The sequence below is a fragment of the Triticum urartu genome, chromosome 1A, assembly GCF_056163025.1.
Source record: "Triticum urartu cultivar PI428250 chromosome 1A, HENAU_Tu73, whole genome shotgun sequence".
NCBI classification, from domain to species: domain Eukaryota; kingdom Viridiplantae; phylum Streptophyta; class Magnoliopsida; order Poales; family Poaceae; genus Triticum; species Triticum urartu.
This window is the reverse complement of record NC_141873.1, coordinates 110,549,975-110,568,109: the sequence shown is the minus strand read 5'-3', so window position 1 is coordinate 110,568,109 and position 18,135 is coordinate 110,549,975. Positions and strand designations below refer to the sequence as shown.

The 18,135-nt window shown below is 49.6% G+C and overlaps 1 protein-coding gene across 1 annotated transcript; it reads left to right on the top strand.

Moving 5' to 3' along the window:
• The first annotated feature begins 11,021 nt into the window (after positions 1–11,021).
• On the top strand, positions 11,022–16,925 carry LOC125550755 (putative mixed-linked glucan synthase 8). Its single transcript, XM_048713840.2, has 3 exons — positions 11,022–11,390; positions 12,515–15,152; positions 15,235–16,925. The coding sequence occupies exons 2-3, from the start codon at positions 14,883–14,885 to the stop codon at positions 16,837–16,839; spliced, it is 1,875 nt and encodes a 624-aa protein (XP_048569797.2). The 5' UTR covers positions 11,022–11,390; positions 12,515–14,882; the 3' UTR covers positions 16,840–16,925.
• Positions 16,926–18,135: the final 1,210 nt, after the last annotated feature.

The following is an 18,135-nucleotide window of genomic DNA, read 5'->3' as shown; positions in this document are numbered from 1 at the left end:
AGCGTAGCAATGCGGCCCCAACCCCAGCTCTCGCGAACTTGTGAAACCAGTGTTGCACGTACATTACTATGCTCTGGAAATACCATGGGCACAGGGGGAGGGGCACCATCACGACACGCCCGAAACGCGGCTTAAACCGCACTAGGGGCTGCCGAATTCTTAATTTTCTATTATTTTCAGGAGTCCATTCTTTGGAAGGCTTGTCCGGCAGTACAATTGCCGCACAAACGATACAACCAGGGAAGAAGAAAGCTACGCCGCACTATGGAACTCTAAGGTGGTCTCTATAACGAGTAGTATACCTGTTTCACATAACATTCCGCAGCTCGCCCCTAGAAAGGACATGTTAAATAGTCCCATCTTTTGCTTATTGCACTATTTGTATCATTCTGCTTTGATCGCAGCCTTTTTAAATAAACAATGCATAGCTTCCGTCTATTATTGCATTACTCTTTTTTACGAACATATGTTCAATAATGACATGTTGCACCCGTACACTTTGGTACGGCCAATATGCCAGGGGCTTAAGTACCCCACAATACGGTGTGAGAAGTCCGAACACTTTCACAAGTGCAGCACCCCGAACTTATAGCATTATATGCATCGGCTCTGAATCATGTCTTGGGTCAATAGTTGGGTTTGCCCGGCTCCTATGTTTTGGTACCTTACGTTCCGTTATATCGGCTAAGGTAGCACTAGGAGAACTACAGCGATTGTGCCCTAGTTGAGATGGGTAAGCACCTCAGTAGAGAAAGCTAAAATTGACCATCATGATGAGGCGAGAGTTGGTCACTGTTCGAGGGGTTTTCGAGTCCCTAAAGACTTATGCCGCTTAGAGCGAGGAGTCGGCTTTGTCCGGCCTAGGCGTGGATAGCGCCCCGAACTCGGTTTTCCAAACACTAGGGGCTTCGCCGAAATTTAAAATTATAGAATTCTATGGCTAAGTGAGAGTGTTCAAGCATTATAGTCCGATTGCCTTGTTCGTTGTGTTGAGCGCCTCCCTCGAAGGACCCAAGAATGGGAAAAAGAGCGCTCATGTTTATCCCGAACACCCCAGCACTCGTGGCACGGGGGCAGAAGCCGACGACTCGCCATCTCTCAAATTTGATAAACGGCTGCACAGAAGGTAACATTTTAAATTCAAAAGCGTTGCTTAGCGCATATGAACAAGTTTTCAGCGTACAAGATCACAAATGCGAGTTTACTCAAAAATTACATCTTTGGAGCATTCATCCGCTATAAGGCGGGCACCCTTCAGGACGCCCTCATAATACGCTTCCGGGACGCGATGCTGCTTGCCCGGCGGTGGCCCATCCTTCACTAGCTTCTCTGCATCCATCTTGCCCCAGTGCACTTTAGCACGGCTAAGCGCCCTACGGGCACCTTCGATGCAGACAGAGCGCTTGATTACTTCAAGCCGTGGAAAGGCATCCACCAGCCGCCTCACCAGCCCGAAGTAGCTCCCAGGCAGAGCCTCTCAAGGCCAAAGCCGAACTACGAGGCCCTTTATGGCCTGTTCGGCCACCTTGTGGAGCTCGACCATTTGCTTTAGCTGGTTGCTCAAAGGCACCAGGTGTCCGGCCTTAGCATACTGAGACCAGAACACCTTCTCCGTAGAGCTCCCCTCGTCGGATCGGTAGTAGGCGGCGGCATCAGATGCACTACGGGGCAAATCTGCGAATGCTCCTGGAGAGCTCCAGACTCGGGTAAGTAACAAGTAATTCACTTTCACGTGCTTGCTTTGCATAATGAATGCCTTACCCGCCGCTATCTTCTTCATCGCTTCAATTTCTTGGAGGGCTTTCTGGGCTTCGGCCTTGGCAGACTTCACGCTTTCGAGGGCTGCCGCAAGCTCGGACGCTTGCGTCTTTGAGTCAAACTCCAAACTCTCGTGTTTTTTCACGAGAGCATGGAGCTCTTTCTGCACCTCCTCCACCCGCGCCTCCTGCTTCCCTCTCTCTGTGTGCTCCGTGGCCGTTGTTTTCGGCCTCGGACAGCGCTTTCTTAAGGGTTGCCACCTCGGTCGTGGCCCCTATAATAGAACGTTGATCCTGTCATTTTTTGCAACCACATCTTCTCTATATACTTGCGCAAGGTATTACTTACCTTCCTTCTCCTCGAGTTGCCTCTTGGCATGGCCGAGCTCGTTCTCGGACCGCGCGAGGTTTTGCTTCAGCGTATCCACCTCCGCAGTCAGTGCGGCGGAGGCCAGCAGCGAATCCTGCATACGCATATTTACATGATTATGTTAGACTCCTGCGAATGTTATTAGATCCTTTATTCGGCTTTTCTTTCCGAACGCCGAACAGAGCATCAGGGGCTACTGTCTATGCGGTAATATTTTTACATATTCTTTACTTACCTCAAAGCCTGTTAGAAGGCTGGCACAGGCTTCAGTCAGTCTGCTCTTGGCGGACTGAACCTTCTGGATCACCGCACTCATAATAGTGCGGTGCTCCTCGTCGATGGAGGCCCCGTTAAGCACCTCCAGCAAATTGTCCGGTGCCTCCGGTTGGACGGAGGTCGCCGGCTCGGTAGGCTTGCTCCTCTTGGAAGGAGCCTGCCTACCGGAGTCCGGAACCGTTGAAGGTTCCGGCGTGGTGTCCGGCTCAAGGCCGGACTCGGAGCCCTTGGGGGTTCTATCCCCTTTACGCCTGGAGTCCGGGAGGTCGCCTTGCGGCGCCTGCAGGACCACCTCCTCCTGGCTTGGAACCTGTTGGGACGCCACCGCGGCGTCGTCCGTAGGATGGGGGGAGGTAGCCGTTGGAAGCGAATTCACATCCGACGAATCCAGGGAACCGCTCGACGACACATCGAGCCGGTCTTTGGGTGGACTGCATAAACATGTTCGACGTAAGGAAAAGTTGTGCAATGGGGGAATACTATGAATCACTCTGGTATCCGGATACTTACGATCTCGCCAGGGGCTTGGCCCTGTGCGGCCACTCGTCTTCGCCGTCATCGGTGTTGGTGGAGTAATCCGTAGGAGGGGTCTTCCCCTTCTTGGACCCTTCGGCCTCCCTAGTTGGGGCGGCCTTCCTTTTCTTCCCTACCCCCGCTGGAGGGGGAGAGGTCTCTTCTTCCTCCTCCTCGTCTTCATGGGAGGAGTGTGCCTTGGAGTCGTCGGATGATGAATCCGACACCTCCTGGCGCCGGGCACTCTTTCGAGTCCCCGTGGCCTTCTTCTTGGCCTTCTTCTCCGGCACCACATAGGGTGCCGGAACCAGCAGCTTCGCCAAGCGAGCGTCCGCTGGGCCTTCGGGCAAAGGAGAAGGACATTTGATCTGTCCGGACGTCTCATGCCAATCCTGTCAAAGGTAAGGGAGCTTAGATCCTGCATGGAGTCAAACTATGAAAAACTAATACCCTGTAAAAGATAAAAACAGCTTACCGCACGAGCGTGATGCTGCGTGCTAAATCTGCGATCCTTGGTAGCGGATGCGGGGGCCTCGGCGCCCTTGAAAAGCACCTTCCAGGCATCTTCGTACGTCGTGTCGAAGAGCCTGCTAAGAGTTCGGTGCCGTGCCGGGTTGAAGGCCCATTGTTGACACGGGAGGATCCGGCGGATGAGCATAACCTGGACTACATTGACAAGTTTGAGCTTCTTGTCCACCAGGGTTTGGACGCATGTTTAGAGTCCGGTCAGCTCTCCTTTTTTACCCCACGACAGGCCCGTCTCTTTCCAGGAGGCGAGCCGCGTAGGGGGTCCGGATCGGAACTCGGGGGCTGCGACCCATTCAGGGTCGCGTGGCTCGGTGATGTAAAACCACCCTGATTACCACCCCTTTAGGGACTCCACGAAGGAGCCCTCGAGCCATAGGACGTTGGGCATCTTGCCCACCACGGCGCCTCCGCACTCTGCCTGGGTGCCGCGCACCACCTTCGGCTTGACATTGAAAGTCTTGAGCCATAGGCCGAAATGGGGGCGGATGCACAAGAAAGCCTCGCACACGACGATAAACGCCGAGATGTTGAGGACAAAGTTCGGGGCCAGATCATGGAAATCCAGGCCATAGTAGAACATGAGCCCTCGGACAAATGGGTGGAGAGGGAGGCCACTCCGCGGAGGAAATGGGGGAGGAACACCACCCTCTCATGGGGCCTAGGGGTGGGGATGAGCTGCCCCTCTTCGGGAAGCCGGTGCGCAATGTCGTTAGACAAGTATCCAGCCTTCCTCAGTTTTTTGATGTGTCCCTCCGTGACGGAGGATACCATCCACTTGCCTCCCGCTCCGGACATGGCTGGAGAAGGTTGAGGTGGGGTGTGCGGACTTGGGCGCTGGAGCTTGAGTGTGCGGAAATGGATAGGCAAAGGAGGAAGAAGGCGTGGATGAAAAGGTGGATCCTTATCCCATTATATGGGCAGACGCGAGTATGCGTCCCCACCAGCCTGGTAAAACTCGCTTATCTCCCAAGCACCGTAATCAATGGCGCGGTTGGGTTACCCACGCTCGTATTGATGAGAATCCCGAAATAAGGGGACACGATCTCTGCTTTGACAAGACGTGCCAAGGAAACCGCCTCGCTAAACGCGCTGAGGTGGAACAGTAAAACGATTCGAATAAAGACTTGGTCGTGGTGTGATGTCACGCTACGGAATACGTCAGCAGATTAGATTTGTGTAAATATTATTCTCTCTATGGCAATATGTGGAAACTTATTTTGCAGAGCCGGACACTACCTTTGTGTTCAAAATCTTCTATGAAGTACTTGGAGGAGGAACCCGCCTTGCAATGCTGAAGACAATCTGTGCGCCGGACTCGTCGTCATTGAAGCCTGGTTCAGGGGCTACTGAGGGAGTCCTGGATTAGGGGATGTCCGGATAGCCAGACTATACCTTCGGCCGGACTCCTGGACTATGAAGATACAAGATTGAAGACTTCGTCCCGTGTCCGGAAGGGACTTTCCTTGGCGTGGAAGGCAAGCTTGGCGATATGGATATGTAGATCTCCTACCATTGTAACCGACTCTGTGTAACCCTAGCCCTCTCCGGTGTCTATATAAACCGGAGGGTTTTAGTCCATAGGACGAACATACAATCATACCATAGGCTAGCTTCTAGGGTTCAGCCTCTCTGATCTCGTGGTAGATCTACTCTTGTACTACCCATATCATCAATATTAATCAAGCAGGACGTAGGGTTTTACCTCCATCAAGAGGGCCCGAACCTGGGTAAAAACATTGTGTCCCCTACCTCCTATTACCATCCGCCTAGACGCACAGTTCGGGACCCCCTACCCGAGATCCGTCGGTTTTGACACCGACAGGCGGGGTGGCAGGGAGGGGGCGGCGACAGAGAGGGGGTGGGCCGATGGGGCGACAAGGCGGCGGTGGTGCTTGTCGGGCCTAGAGGAGAAAGAGGAGAAAGAGAGAGAGGGCGACGGCGGGGGCACGCCCCAATTAAGTCAAAATCAAAGCGTTGACGTCCGCAGCGCCATTGCACTCTGCTGGCAGATGACAAAGAGTTGGCTGATGGCAAAGCCACCCTTTGCCGTCTTAGCTCTTTGTCGTCTGTTTTCTAATAACTGATGGCAAAGCCACTCTTTGTCGTTCGCTAGCAGACGGCAAAGATGTGGCAGATGGCAAATCTTCTTATTCCAGTAGTTGGATGGTCATCAATAGGGGTGAGAAGTTCAAGGCACAGTATGCCATCATCAAGGTGCGCGGAGGGGAGGAAGTCTTCGAGGACCTTGGATGTCTTCTATCGTTTTTATTATATTTTTTAAATATGTTGCCCTTCTCCTACCATTTCTTAAATTTTCTTCTCATCTTTTGTATGTTGCTTTTCCAATCTGACTTTGACTTAAAAAACACCTCCTTCTAGCTTATTCTATGTTGCTTTTCTAGTCCAACTTTGAGTCTAAAATAGCCCCCCTCTATGGTATTTTATTATATTTTCTCCTTAAATTTTCTATGTTGCTTTTCAATCCGACTTTGAGTTAAAAAAAACTCCTCCAAACTACCACTTGATACATCTTCAACATATCTATAATTTTTTATAGTTCCATGCTATTATATTTGTTGGGGGACGCAATAATTTCAAAAAAAAAATCTACGCACACACAAGATCATGGTGATGCATAGCAATGAGAGGGGAGAGTATTGTCCATGCACCCTCGTAGACCGTAAGCGGAAGCATTATGAGAACGCGGTTGATGTAGTCGTACGTCTTCACGATCCGACCGATCCAAGTACCGAACACACGACACCTCTGAGTTCAGCACACGTTCAGCTCGATGACATCCCACGAACTCCGATTCAGCAGAGCTTCGAGGGAGAGTTCCGTCAGCACGACAGCGTGATGATGATGATGATGATGTTGCGACCGACGCAGGGCTTCGCCTAAGCATTGGTACGATATGATCGAGGTGGATTATGGTGGAGGGGGGCACCGCACACGGCTTGGAACAATCGACTTGTGTGTTCTAGGGTGCCCCCTCGCCATGTATATAAAGGAGGGAGGGGAGGCCGGCCGGCCTCTCTAGGCGCGCCAAGGGGGGAGCTATCCTCCTCCTAGTAGGAGTAGGATTCCTCCTTTCCTAGTCCTACTAGGAGGGAAAAGGAAGGAGAAGGGGAGGAGAAGGAAAGAGGGGGCGCAGCCCCTCCCCTAGTCCAATTCGGACTAGGCCCATGGGGGCGCGCGGCCAGCCCTCGTGGCTTCTCCTCTTTTTTCCTTAAAGCCCACTAAGGCCCATATGTACTCCCGTATTCCCGTAACTCCCTCGGTACTCCAAAAAATACCCAGATCACTCGGAACCTTTCCGATGTCCGAATATAGCCTTCCAATATATTGATCTTTATGGCTCGCACATTTCGAGACTCCTCGTCATGTCCCCGATCTCATCCGGGGCTCCGAACAAACTTCGGTCATCAAATCACATAACTCATAATACAAATCGTCACTGAACGTTAAGCGTGCGGACCCTACGGGTTCGAGAACTATGTAGACATGACCGAGACTCATCTCCGGTCAATAACCAATAGCGGAACCTGGATGCTCATATTGGTTCCTACATATTCTACGAAGATTTTTATCGGTCAAACCGCATAACAACATACGTTGTTCCCTTTGTCATCGGTATGTTACTTGCCCGAGATTGGATCGTCGGTATCTCAATACCTAGTTCAATCTCGTTACCGGGAAGTCTCTTTACTTGTTCCGTAATGCATCATCCCACAACTAACTCATTAGTCACATTGCTTGCAAGGCTTATAGTGATGTGCATTACCGAGAGGGCCCAGAGATACCTCTCTGACAATCGGAGTGACAAATCCTAATCTTGATCTATGCCAACCCAACAAATACCATCGGAGAAACCTGTAGAGCAACTTTATAACCACCCAGTTACGTTGTGACATTTGGTAGCACACAAAGTGTTCCTCCGGTATTCGGGAGTTGCATAATCTCATAGTCAGAGGAACTTGTATAAGTCATGAAGAAAGCAGTAGCAACAAACTAAACGATCACCGTGCTAAGCTAACGGAATGGGTCAAGTCAATCACATCATTCTCTAATGATGTGATCACATTAATCAAATGACAACTCATGTCTATGACTGGGAAACTTAACCATCTTTGATTCAACGAGCTAGTCAAGTAGAGGCATACTAGTGACACTCTGTTTGTCTATGTATTCACACATGTACTAAGTTTCCGGTTAATACAATTGTAGCATGAATAATAAATATTTATCATGATAAGGAAATAAATAATAACTTTATTATTGCCTCTAGGGCATATTTCCTTCAATATTATCTATTTTGGATGTTTTATATGCATTGATATGCTATTTTATACTCCATCCGTTCCTTTATATAAGGTGGATAGATTTTTGAGAAAAAATCCGAAATATAAGGTGTATTGCATTGCACCACTCATTTGGATAATTTTTTAGGGATTTGATCACATTTCCTTATAAAAGACAAGCTCCTCTATTTTCTCATGTCAATTAGTCACGTGTAATCCCGCCCAAAACTTGTGAAATTTTCCTCCACGTGCGTTCTTTAATTTTCATGCCAAAAACTATACACCCTATATTTAGGAACGGAGGGAGTATTATTTTTGGGACTAACCTATTAACCTAGATCCCAATGCCAGTTTATGTTTTTCCTTGTTTTATAGCTTTGCGGAAAAGGAATGTCAAATGAAGTCCAGACGGAATAAAGCTTTTGCGATTATTTTTCTTGGACCAAAAGACACCCAGGAGACTTGGAGTTCAAGTCAAAAGAGCCACGAGGCGGTGACAAGGGTGGAGGGCGTGCCCTAGCGGGGGCGCCGCCTACCTTGTGGGGCCCCGTGACTCCCTTGACCTAGTTCTTCCTCCTATATATTCACATATATTCCCGAACCTCTAGAAGCATCCACGAAAACACTTTTCCACCGCCGCAACCTTCTGTTTTCGTGAGATCCCATCTTGGAGCCTTTTCTGGCATCCTGCTGGAGGGGGATTCGATCAAAGAGGGCATCTATATCAACTCTATTGCCCTTCCGATGAAGCGTGATGGCTTCTTCTCTTCCTTTGATTCTCGATACCATGTTCTCCTCGATGTTCTTGGAGATCTATCCGATGTAATCTTCTTTTGCAGTGTGATTGTCGAGATCCGATGAATTGTGGATTCATGATCAGATTATCTATGAATATTATTTGAATCTTCTCTGAATTTTTATATGCATGATTTGATATCTTTGTAATTCTCTTCGAACTATTGGTTTAGTTTGGCCAACTAGATTGGTTTTTCTTGCAATGGATGAAGTGCTTAGCTTTAGGTTCAACTGTGCGGTGTCCTCACCCAGTGACAAAGTAGCGGTAGCGAGGTACGTATTGTATTGTTTCCATCGAGGATAAAAAAGATGGGGTTTACATCATATTGCTTGAGTTTATTCCTCTACATCATGTCATCTTACTTAAAGCGTTACTTTGTTCTTTATGAACTTAATACTCTAGATGCAGGCTGGAGTCGGCCGATGTGTGGAGTAATAGTAGTAGATGCATGCAGGAGTCGGTCTACTTGACATGGACGTGATGCCTATATTATATAACCATTGCCTTGGATATTGTTATAACTTTGCGCTTTTCTATCAATTGCTCGACAGTAATTTGTTCACCCACCGTATTATTTGCCTTCAAGCGAGAAGCCTCTAGAGAAACCTATGACCCCCGAGTCTATTTTCCATCGTATTAGTTTCCGATCTACTATTTTGAAACCTTTTATTTTCAGATCTATAAACCAAAAAACCCAAAAAATATTTAGTTATCTTTTGTTTAGTTTATTTATGTCTATCAGATCTCACCTTTGCAAGTGACCGTGAAGGGAGACAACCCCTTTATCGCGTTGGGTGCGAGTGTTTGATTGTTTGTGCATGTATTGGTGGTTTGTGCGTTCTTCTCCTACTGGATTGATACCTTGGTTCTTAACTGAGGAAAATACTTATCTCTACTTTGCTGCATCACCCTTTCCTCTTCAAGGGAAAAACCAACTCATGCTCAAGAAGTAGCACCACTAATCCTATATACTTTTTTAAATAATTGATCCCATTATCCATATTTCTCTTAAATTCATAACATGCTAAAATGGCAACTTAACATGTAACGATGCATAGGAAAATAAACACCTCAACAATCAATCATGTGTGAGAAAAAGCCCATTGTTTTATGCTTGCATGTTCATTTGCCCATATACTTGCATACTATTTCATTTGTAGGTATTTAAAACATTGAAGGCATTCAAGGCCCAACATGATGGCAAGTCCTTCAACCTCATCTATTGTTGGATGGTCATCAACAGGGACGAGAAGTTCAAGATGCAATATGCAGTCATCAAGGTGCGCGGAGGGGAGGAAGCCGTCGAGGACCTTGGTGAGGACGAGAAGCCACGGCACCGGGAGAATACCAACTCCAAGAAAGAGGACAAGCGTGATGCGGCGTCGATTGCCTTGCATGCCACTTTGGAAGGCATGATGACCAAGAAGGACACAAGGGAGGAGAAGCGCTAGCAAGACAATGAAGAGCAAATTAAGGTCTTCATGGAGATTCAAAGAAGGAGGCTTGAGCTTGATGCGGAGAAGCAAGCGAAGAAGCTCGAGATGTAGGCGGAGAAGCAAAGGAAGATACTCGAGATCGAGGCTACCAATGCAAAGACCAAGGCAAAAGAAGTGGCGCTCGCTTGCATGACGGCGGGGATGGAGATCATGAAGGTGGACTTGAGCAAGGTGTCCCCAAGATAGAGGCATTGGTTTGAGAAGGTGTGGGCCGACATGCTCTAAGTTCGATGACAAGTGATCTATGGCGGAGAGCGCCATCCTTTTTTGTATGCCGGCAAGTGTGTCGGCATGGCCATGGCTGAGATGACTTAGTTGAACTCTCGCCCCTATTTTGTGTGCTGGCATGTGTGCCGATCGCTGGCAAGTGCGTCAACATGAACTGTGTGAATTTTTTTTGAAGGCTCGCATGTCGCCGGCATGAACACTGGGCGATGGCAATGACTGTTGGCATGATCTATGACCACGTGCCTTTGTAAAATTCATATGGTTTTCTGCATGAATGTGAATTGAGTCGGTCGGTTGAGCGCACGACCGACCCAAACGCAAAAGGGGATGGACGACGAGCGGACATCCGATCTAAACGGACAAAAACCAAATAAAGCGTGTGTCCGTTTGGATCGTTGGAGGAGTTGCTCTACGTTCCAAATGGAGGCAAAATTTCATGTGCGAACAGTGTTCCACCCGTACTTTCCCTGTAAACGAACAGCGGACGGACGGACGGAAAGGCAGCGCACGTTTTATGCCCGGCAAGTTGCCTTGTCGCAGCTGTAGGTGCACTGGACGTCCAGCAGTGAGCGTCACGTGAGCCACGCGGATCTCGATGCACTCGTCCAGTCAAGTAGCCAGCCAGTGGCATTTTGTCGAATCGAGTAGCCAGTGGCCACGCCCTCGTGCCTCGGCATGATGCTTCCGGGCATTGGGATGCACGTCCCGTGTCCGATCCCCCACCGCGTCTCTCTCTCTCGCTATATAACGTGGCGTGTGGTTAAGCGTCTCCACCCAGCGTCGTCTCGTGCTGTGGCTGGCTAACCACCCCGTGGTAGTCAGTTCGGTGCTTGGCTGCTTGCTCCCGTAGATCACTCTCTCACTCACTCAGGGTGCAGGAGCCGGCTCTGCTACTTGGTAGGCGGACCAAGGTGGCATGGCTTCTCCGGCGGCCGTCCGCGGGGGTCGTCTAGCCGACCCACTGCTGGCCGCCGACGTCGTCGTCGGCGCCAAGGACAGGTACTGGGTGCCCGCCGACGAGAGAGAGATCCTGGCGTCGCAGAAGAGCGGCGCCGGCGAGGACGGCCGGGTACCGCTGCTCTACCGCACGTTCATGGTCAACGGCTTCCTCATCAACCTTTACAGGTGGGAGCATCGTCTCGGTTCAGTTCCTTCTTCCCCCTTGTTTTGCGCCATAGATGTATGTTCCCGAAGGGCAGTGCCACTTGATCGAACTCTTACGTTTCATAGGTAGTCTAAATCTAAGCAATGTACTAGTACTACAGTAGTTTGTAGTACTAGTATTTCTTGACAGACTACTCATGAAGGGGCCCCGCCCACGGCTCCATTTTATATGAACGAACGAAACCAGATGATACCTGAATATAAATGTACTGCCTGAATTTTGATGCACACTGACGGAGTGTTAGTTAATTGATTCCAAGGCAGTAAGTACAATCTTAAGAAACAAACAGAACGTGCTGTGATCTGGAGGCACCCAAAGTGCAGTGAGAGGACAGCGTCAAAGTAGGCAAAAGCTGCAAACGATCCAAATGGTATTGCATTGCTTATTACTGTGCGGCACGGGCGTGCCATTGGATATTTTGGATAACAAAGAAAGCAAAAGGTTGACAAAAAAAAGCAAAAGGAGATGCACCGACGCCAGTACACGCTCAAGCTATAAGGGACGTGACCTTTGTGACTTGTAGCCGGATCCGGACGGGGGCACAGTAAAAGTTATCCGGACGGGAGTACCTTTTTGTCGGTAAAATAGTGCTAAAATTAACCTGTTCGCTGAGGGCCAGCTAGTTAGTTCCATACTGATAGGCGAAATTCGCTTATTTAGTTTTATATGTTTATTAGAATTTGACGCTAAAAAAAATGCATTGTTAGCATGCGGCGGAATGTCTAACCGCTGAGATTGCGGATCTCAACGCTCAGATCCTGATCCGGCCAAGAAATTTTAAAAACGTTCAAGGCAGAAATCTAGAATCTACACTGTGCAAATATTCACTCTGCACATGCATTCGCAGGATCTTAATTTGTAGCCAGTGCTCAAAATAGTAAGTGTAGTATTTTAATCCAAGAGCACGTGAGCTCAACTACAATTATTACAGTGGAGATCATATAACTACGAAAGCATGCAACTTGGCAAACTTTGTTCTATTATAGTTAGAGATTCTATAACCTTGTCGTTCTGTACTACCAAGACTTTAACCTATTCCCATCAGCACATCATTTCATTTGTCCAAAACGTAACCGCACTGCAGGTTATTGACTCTGGTGAGAGTGATAGTGGTGATTCTATTCTTCACGTGGCGCATGAGGCACCGGGACTCGGACGCGATGTGGCTGTGGTGGATCTCGGTCGTCGGCGACCTCTGGTTCGGACTCACCTGGCTGCTCAACCAGATCACGAAGCTCAAGCCCAGGTAATGCGTCCCAAGCATCTCCGTCCTCAGAGACCAGCTCGACCAGCCCGACGGCGGCTCCGACCTCCCCCTCCTGGACGTGTTCATCAACACCGTCGACCCGGTGGACGAGCCGATGCTCTACACCATGAACTCCATCCTCTCCATCTTGGCCACCGGAGTTAATTGCAAGAAACTACCACACTTTGACACGTCGTAACGAATCAGTATCATTAGTCATTTTTTTTGCCATGCAGTACCAACTCTAAGTCTAAGTGTTGCAAAACGGTCTAAGTCATGTATAAACGCGTATTGATGGTGTATCTGACCGCTGGGACCCGTGTGTCAGGAGCCAACCTGGCATATTTTTTTTCCAGAAAACACCTTTGTTGTAAATTTAATCACTCAAAACTCCCCGCCTCCCCTGTGCCACGCCGCCTCGACCTTGCCGGCCTCCCCTCACCGGAGCCCCATCGCTGGCTCGCCGAAGCCCAGTCGCTGGCTCACCGGAGCAGCTGCTGGCTCGCCAGAGCACTGGTGCCCCTCTCCCTTCTCCTTCATTTCCTCTCCTCTTTGCTAGCTCGCCAGGGCGGTGGTGGTCTTTGATGCTGGTGCGATGCGCGGGTTGGTGATGGTGGCCATGTGGGCGTTGCCCGGATCTGGTGTTAGGCGACGGGGGTTGAGGGCGGCGCGGCGGCGTGCTCGCCGGTGCCGAATGGGAAACGGCCGCTGGAATCAACCCCCACCGCTGTGTTCCTCGTCAGATCCGCTCGAGGTAGACGAGCCAGGATCGTGTGGGCTGCAGGACGGCCCAATCGTGGTCCAGTGAGGCCAGCACATTGTTTTTTTCTGCGGGGAGTGAGGCCAGCACATATAGACCTAAAAAGAACAATTCTTTTCATTTTTTTGCAATTATATGTTAGTACTATTTAGTGACAAGCACCAGACCCACGCACGGCAAGATTTTATGTGGGTTAGTATTATTTACTGCCAAGCATGAACTTTTTTCTAAAATTTATGTGGATTAAAAGATCAAATGTAAGAAAATTTTATGTGACTTCACTCAGGACCACACGCATGGACAACTATTATGCATCATCAATATATTTTTTAAATACACAATTAAACAAATTATATGCCCAACTTACAGTTACTGCATATCTTTTTATTTTTTTAATGCACAGTTACTCAAAAAAATGATAACATGTACTAAAAATTATTGTGTAATCGTAATAAATTTTATATTGCATGACACACATTTTAGAAAATACATTTATAATTTTTAAATATGTGTTCAACATTTCCCAAAAATGTTTTGAACATTTTTTTCTTCAAATGCACAAACACTTTATTTACCTTTCAGTTTAATTTTAATTTTTTTGAACGTCAACCCAAAAAACAAAGCAGAGACCAGCAGGTTTATTCTTCAGAGCTTGGGTATTCTTCAGACATTGTATACTATAAAATGTTCAACATATATACGATGAACTTTTTAATATATTATGCAATGAACATATTTTCAATTATACAACGCGACAAACATTTTTTTAATGTCATATATTATATTTTTAGTATCGTATAAAAATTGGAACGGCGAGGAATTTAAGGCGTATACGCGTACTAGTTGACGCATAGGATGCGCAGGCAAGCGCTGCAAACGACTAGGCGCGGGATCGATTTCCGTCGGACGGGCGCGCGATTTTCTACTTCGTAAAAAGAACGAATGGCACAAAATATAAAAATAACTACGCGTGCTTTTGGTCGCGTAAGGTGTAATAGCGCAGCGGTAGCGAGCTACCCATTAGAGCCGCACGTCGCTGGCTCGAATCCCTGCGGCACCCGCGCGTGCGTTTATTTTTGTTTTTGTAAAAGAGCATGCCACGTCAGCCCCGACGCGCGGGTCCCAGCGGTCAGATACACCGTCAGTACACGCTTATACTGCTGTTAGACCGTTTTGCAACACTTAGGCTTAGAGTTGGTACTGCATGGCAAAAAATATGACTAATGGTACTGATTCGTTACGACGTGTCGAAGTGTTTCCTTGCAACTAACTTTGGCCACGGACTACCCCGTCGACAAGTACGCCACCTACTTCTCCGACGACGGCGGGTCGCTGGTGCACTACGAGGGCCTGCAGCTGGCGGCGGAGTTCGCCGCGTCCTGGGTCCCGTTCTGCCGGAAGCACTGCGTCGAGCCCCGGGCCCCGGAGAGCTACTTCTGGGCCAAGATGCGCGGGGAGTACGCCGGCAGCGCGCCCAAGGAGTTCCTTGACGACCATCGGCGGATGCGCGCGGCGTATGAGGAGTTCAAGGCGAGGCTGGACGGGCTTTCTGCCGCCATCGAGCAGCGGTCGGAGGTGTGCAACCGTGCCAACGGGAAAGACAAAGAGGAGTGTTCAAATGCTACTTGGATGGCTGATGGGTGCACGCAATGGCAGGGGACGTGGATCAAACCGGCAAAGGGCCACAGGAAAGGACACCACCCTGCAATTCTTCAGGTACAAATTAAAATAAACCAGGTTTTTATTTCATGCGATTTTTCCATACAAAACTGTTGCTAACATGTGATGATGGTTCAAGGTAATGCTGGATCAACCGAGCAAGGATCCTGAGCTGGGCATGACGGCGAGCTCCGACCACCCTCTGGACTTCAGCGCCGTGGACGCGCGCCTCCCGATGCTGGTCTACATCGCCCGGGAGAAGCGGCCGGGCTACGACCACCAGAAGAAGGCGGGCGCCATGAACGTGCAGCTGCGCGTCTCCGCGCTGCTCTCCAACGCGCCCTTCATCATCAACTTCGACGGCGACCACTACGTCAACAACTCGCAGGCCTTCCGCGCCGCCATGTGCTTCATGCTCGACCCGCGCGACGGCGCCGACACGGCCTTCGTCCAGTTCCCGCAGCGCTTCGACGACGTCGACCCCACCGACCGGTACTGCAACCACAACCGCATGTTCTTCGACGCCACCCTCCTCGGCCTCAACGGCATCCAGGGCCCCTCCTTCGTCGGCACTGGCTGCATGTTTCGCCGTGTCGCCCTCTACAGCGCTGACCCTCCCCGGTGGCGCCCCGACGACGCCAAGGAGGCCAAGGCCTCGCACTACAGGCCCAACATGTTTGGCAAGTCCACGTCCTTCATCAACTCCATGCCGGCGGCCGCCAACCAAGAACGGTCCGTCCCGTCACCGCCGACGGTTGGAGAGGTGGAGCTCGCCGACACGATGACGTGCGCCTACGAGGACGGCACCGAGTGGGGCAACGACGTCGGGTGGGTGTACAACATCGCGACGGAGGACGTGGTGACCGGCTTCCGGCTGCACCGCACGGGGTGGCGCTCCACGTACTGCGCCATGGAGCCCGACGCGTTCCGCGGCACGGCGCCCATCAACCTGACGGAGCGGCTCTACCAGATCCTGCGCTGGTCGGGGGGATCCCTCGAGATGTTCTTCTCCCGCTTCTGCCCGCTCCTGGCCGGCCGGCGGCTCCACCCCATGCAGCGCGTCGCCTACATCAACATGACCACCTACCCGGTCTCCACCTTCTTCATCCTCATGTACTACTTCTACCCGGTGATGTGGCTCTTCCAGGGGGAGTTCTACATCCAGAGGCCGTTCCAGACGTTCGCGCTGTTCGTCGTCGTCATCATCGCCACGGTGGAGCTCATCGGCATGGTGGAGATCAGGTGGGCCGGCCTCACGCTGCTCGACTGGGTCCGCAACGAGCAGTTCTACATCATCGGCACCACCGGCGTGTACCGGATGGCCATGCTGCACATCCTCCTCAGGTCCTTCGGCATCAAGGGGGTGTCCTTCAAGCTGACGGCCAAGAAGCTCACGAGCGGCGCCAGGGAGAGGCTCGCGGAGCTCTACGACGTGCAGTGGGTGCCGTTGCTGGTGCCCACGGTGGTGGTGATGGCCGTGAACGTGGCCGCCATCGGCGCGGCGGCGGGCAAGGCGATCGCTGGGCGGTGGTCGGCCGCGCAGGTCGCCGGGGCGGCGAGCGGGCTCGTGTTCAACGTGTGGATGCTGCTGCTGCTCTACCCGTTCGCGCTCGGGATAATGGGGCGCTGGAGCAAGAGGCCATACATCCTGTTCGTTGTGCTGGTGACCGCGGTCGCTGCCACCGCGTCCGTGTACGTCGCGCTCGCCGGCTCCCTACCGTTTAAATTTTGTACTCCTAAGTAATGCTGCAAAGCCTGTAAGAGCTGTGAGTCAAAACACCCATAGTTTAAATTGCAGCATGTAATAAAGTTTACCTTAATGGTTGTGTTCGTAGCATGGTACGGTAGGCATGCAATCTTTTCTTTTGGCAGCGAAATATTGTGAGCTGTATTCCACACACACAACCCAGCGTGGCTGGTTAAAAAAAATCTGAGGTGTTTTGTGCCGCTGAACGTGTTTCAAGGTCAAGCCGGTTTTGGTATGGGAGCGGCGAGCGGCATGTCGGTGGCTTGTTCTGACGGCGGTAGTAGTCGTTTGGTGGTCTCGGCATTTCTATGTAATTTTTATTTTGTTTGAGGTGCTTTTGTAATTTCGATGAACTTCGATAATAGATCTAGATCATTTTTGTAAAAAATAAAAACTGAGAGCAGTGTCCAACCAGCAGTCTGTGACGTCCATTGTGCTAGCATGGTTCCCACATAGATGAGCCAAAAAATTTGCTGGCCATTTTACATGTTAAATAACCACTAGTGTGCACGTATGTCATATGCAAACGATTTAAACCTATTCTTGCTGACAAAGCTTTGAACCGTCGCTTTTTGAAGGTGTGCGAAAGCGGTGGTTCATCGCGCCTAAAAAGTACAAATAAGTACTAGGCATTAAGGTGTGCGAAAGGAATGGTCCATCGCATCTAAAAAACACAAAAAAAATACTATGCATCAAGTTGTGTGAAAAGGGTGGTCCATCGCACCTAAAAAAACACAGAGAAGTAGTATGCATCAATTAAGAAAATAAGACCTACCAGGACTAGCCTTTGATGGCATATTTTCATAGGAGAAGTAACCTGAGCACCCGTCGAGCCCAAGTCTCAAACCTGGGCGGGCAGCATGCGCACCCCGCGGCGCTTGCCAAGAGAGTGATGCTCTGTTCTCATAATATGAAGAATGGACAAGTAAAATGCATCTCAACATTGTATTAAGAGCAAGTACAATAAGATGACATAAGCAAGCTATAAGGATTAGAATATTATATCTTTCTTAATTGAAGGAGAGAGAAGAGGAGAGTGAAGAGAAGCGGTCTTTTGGTTAGTAGCCGACTCTAACACGAGTCCTAAGACATTTTATGAGATTGTAAAGTAGGCTAACTAGTAATAAAGTAGTGTATATATATATATATATATATATATATATATATATATATAACTTATTATTATACATGCTCACTATAAGGTTAACTCTAGATGACATAACAACTTCTCATAGCTGATTATTGGTTGTATTATTAACCATGCTTTAAGTCGCTCTCCGCTCTACATTTTCT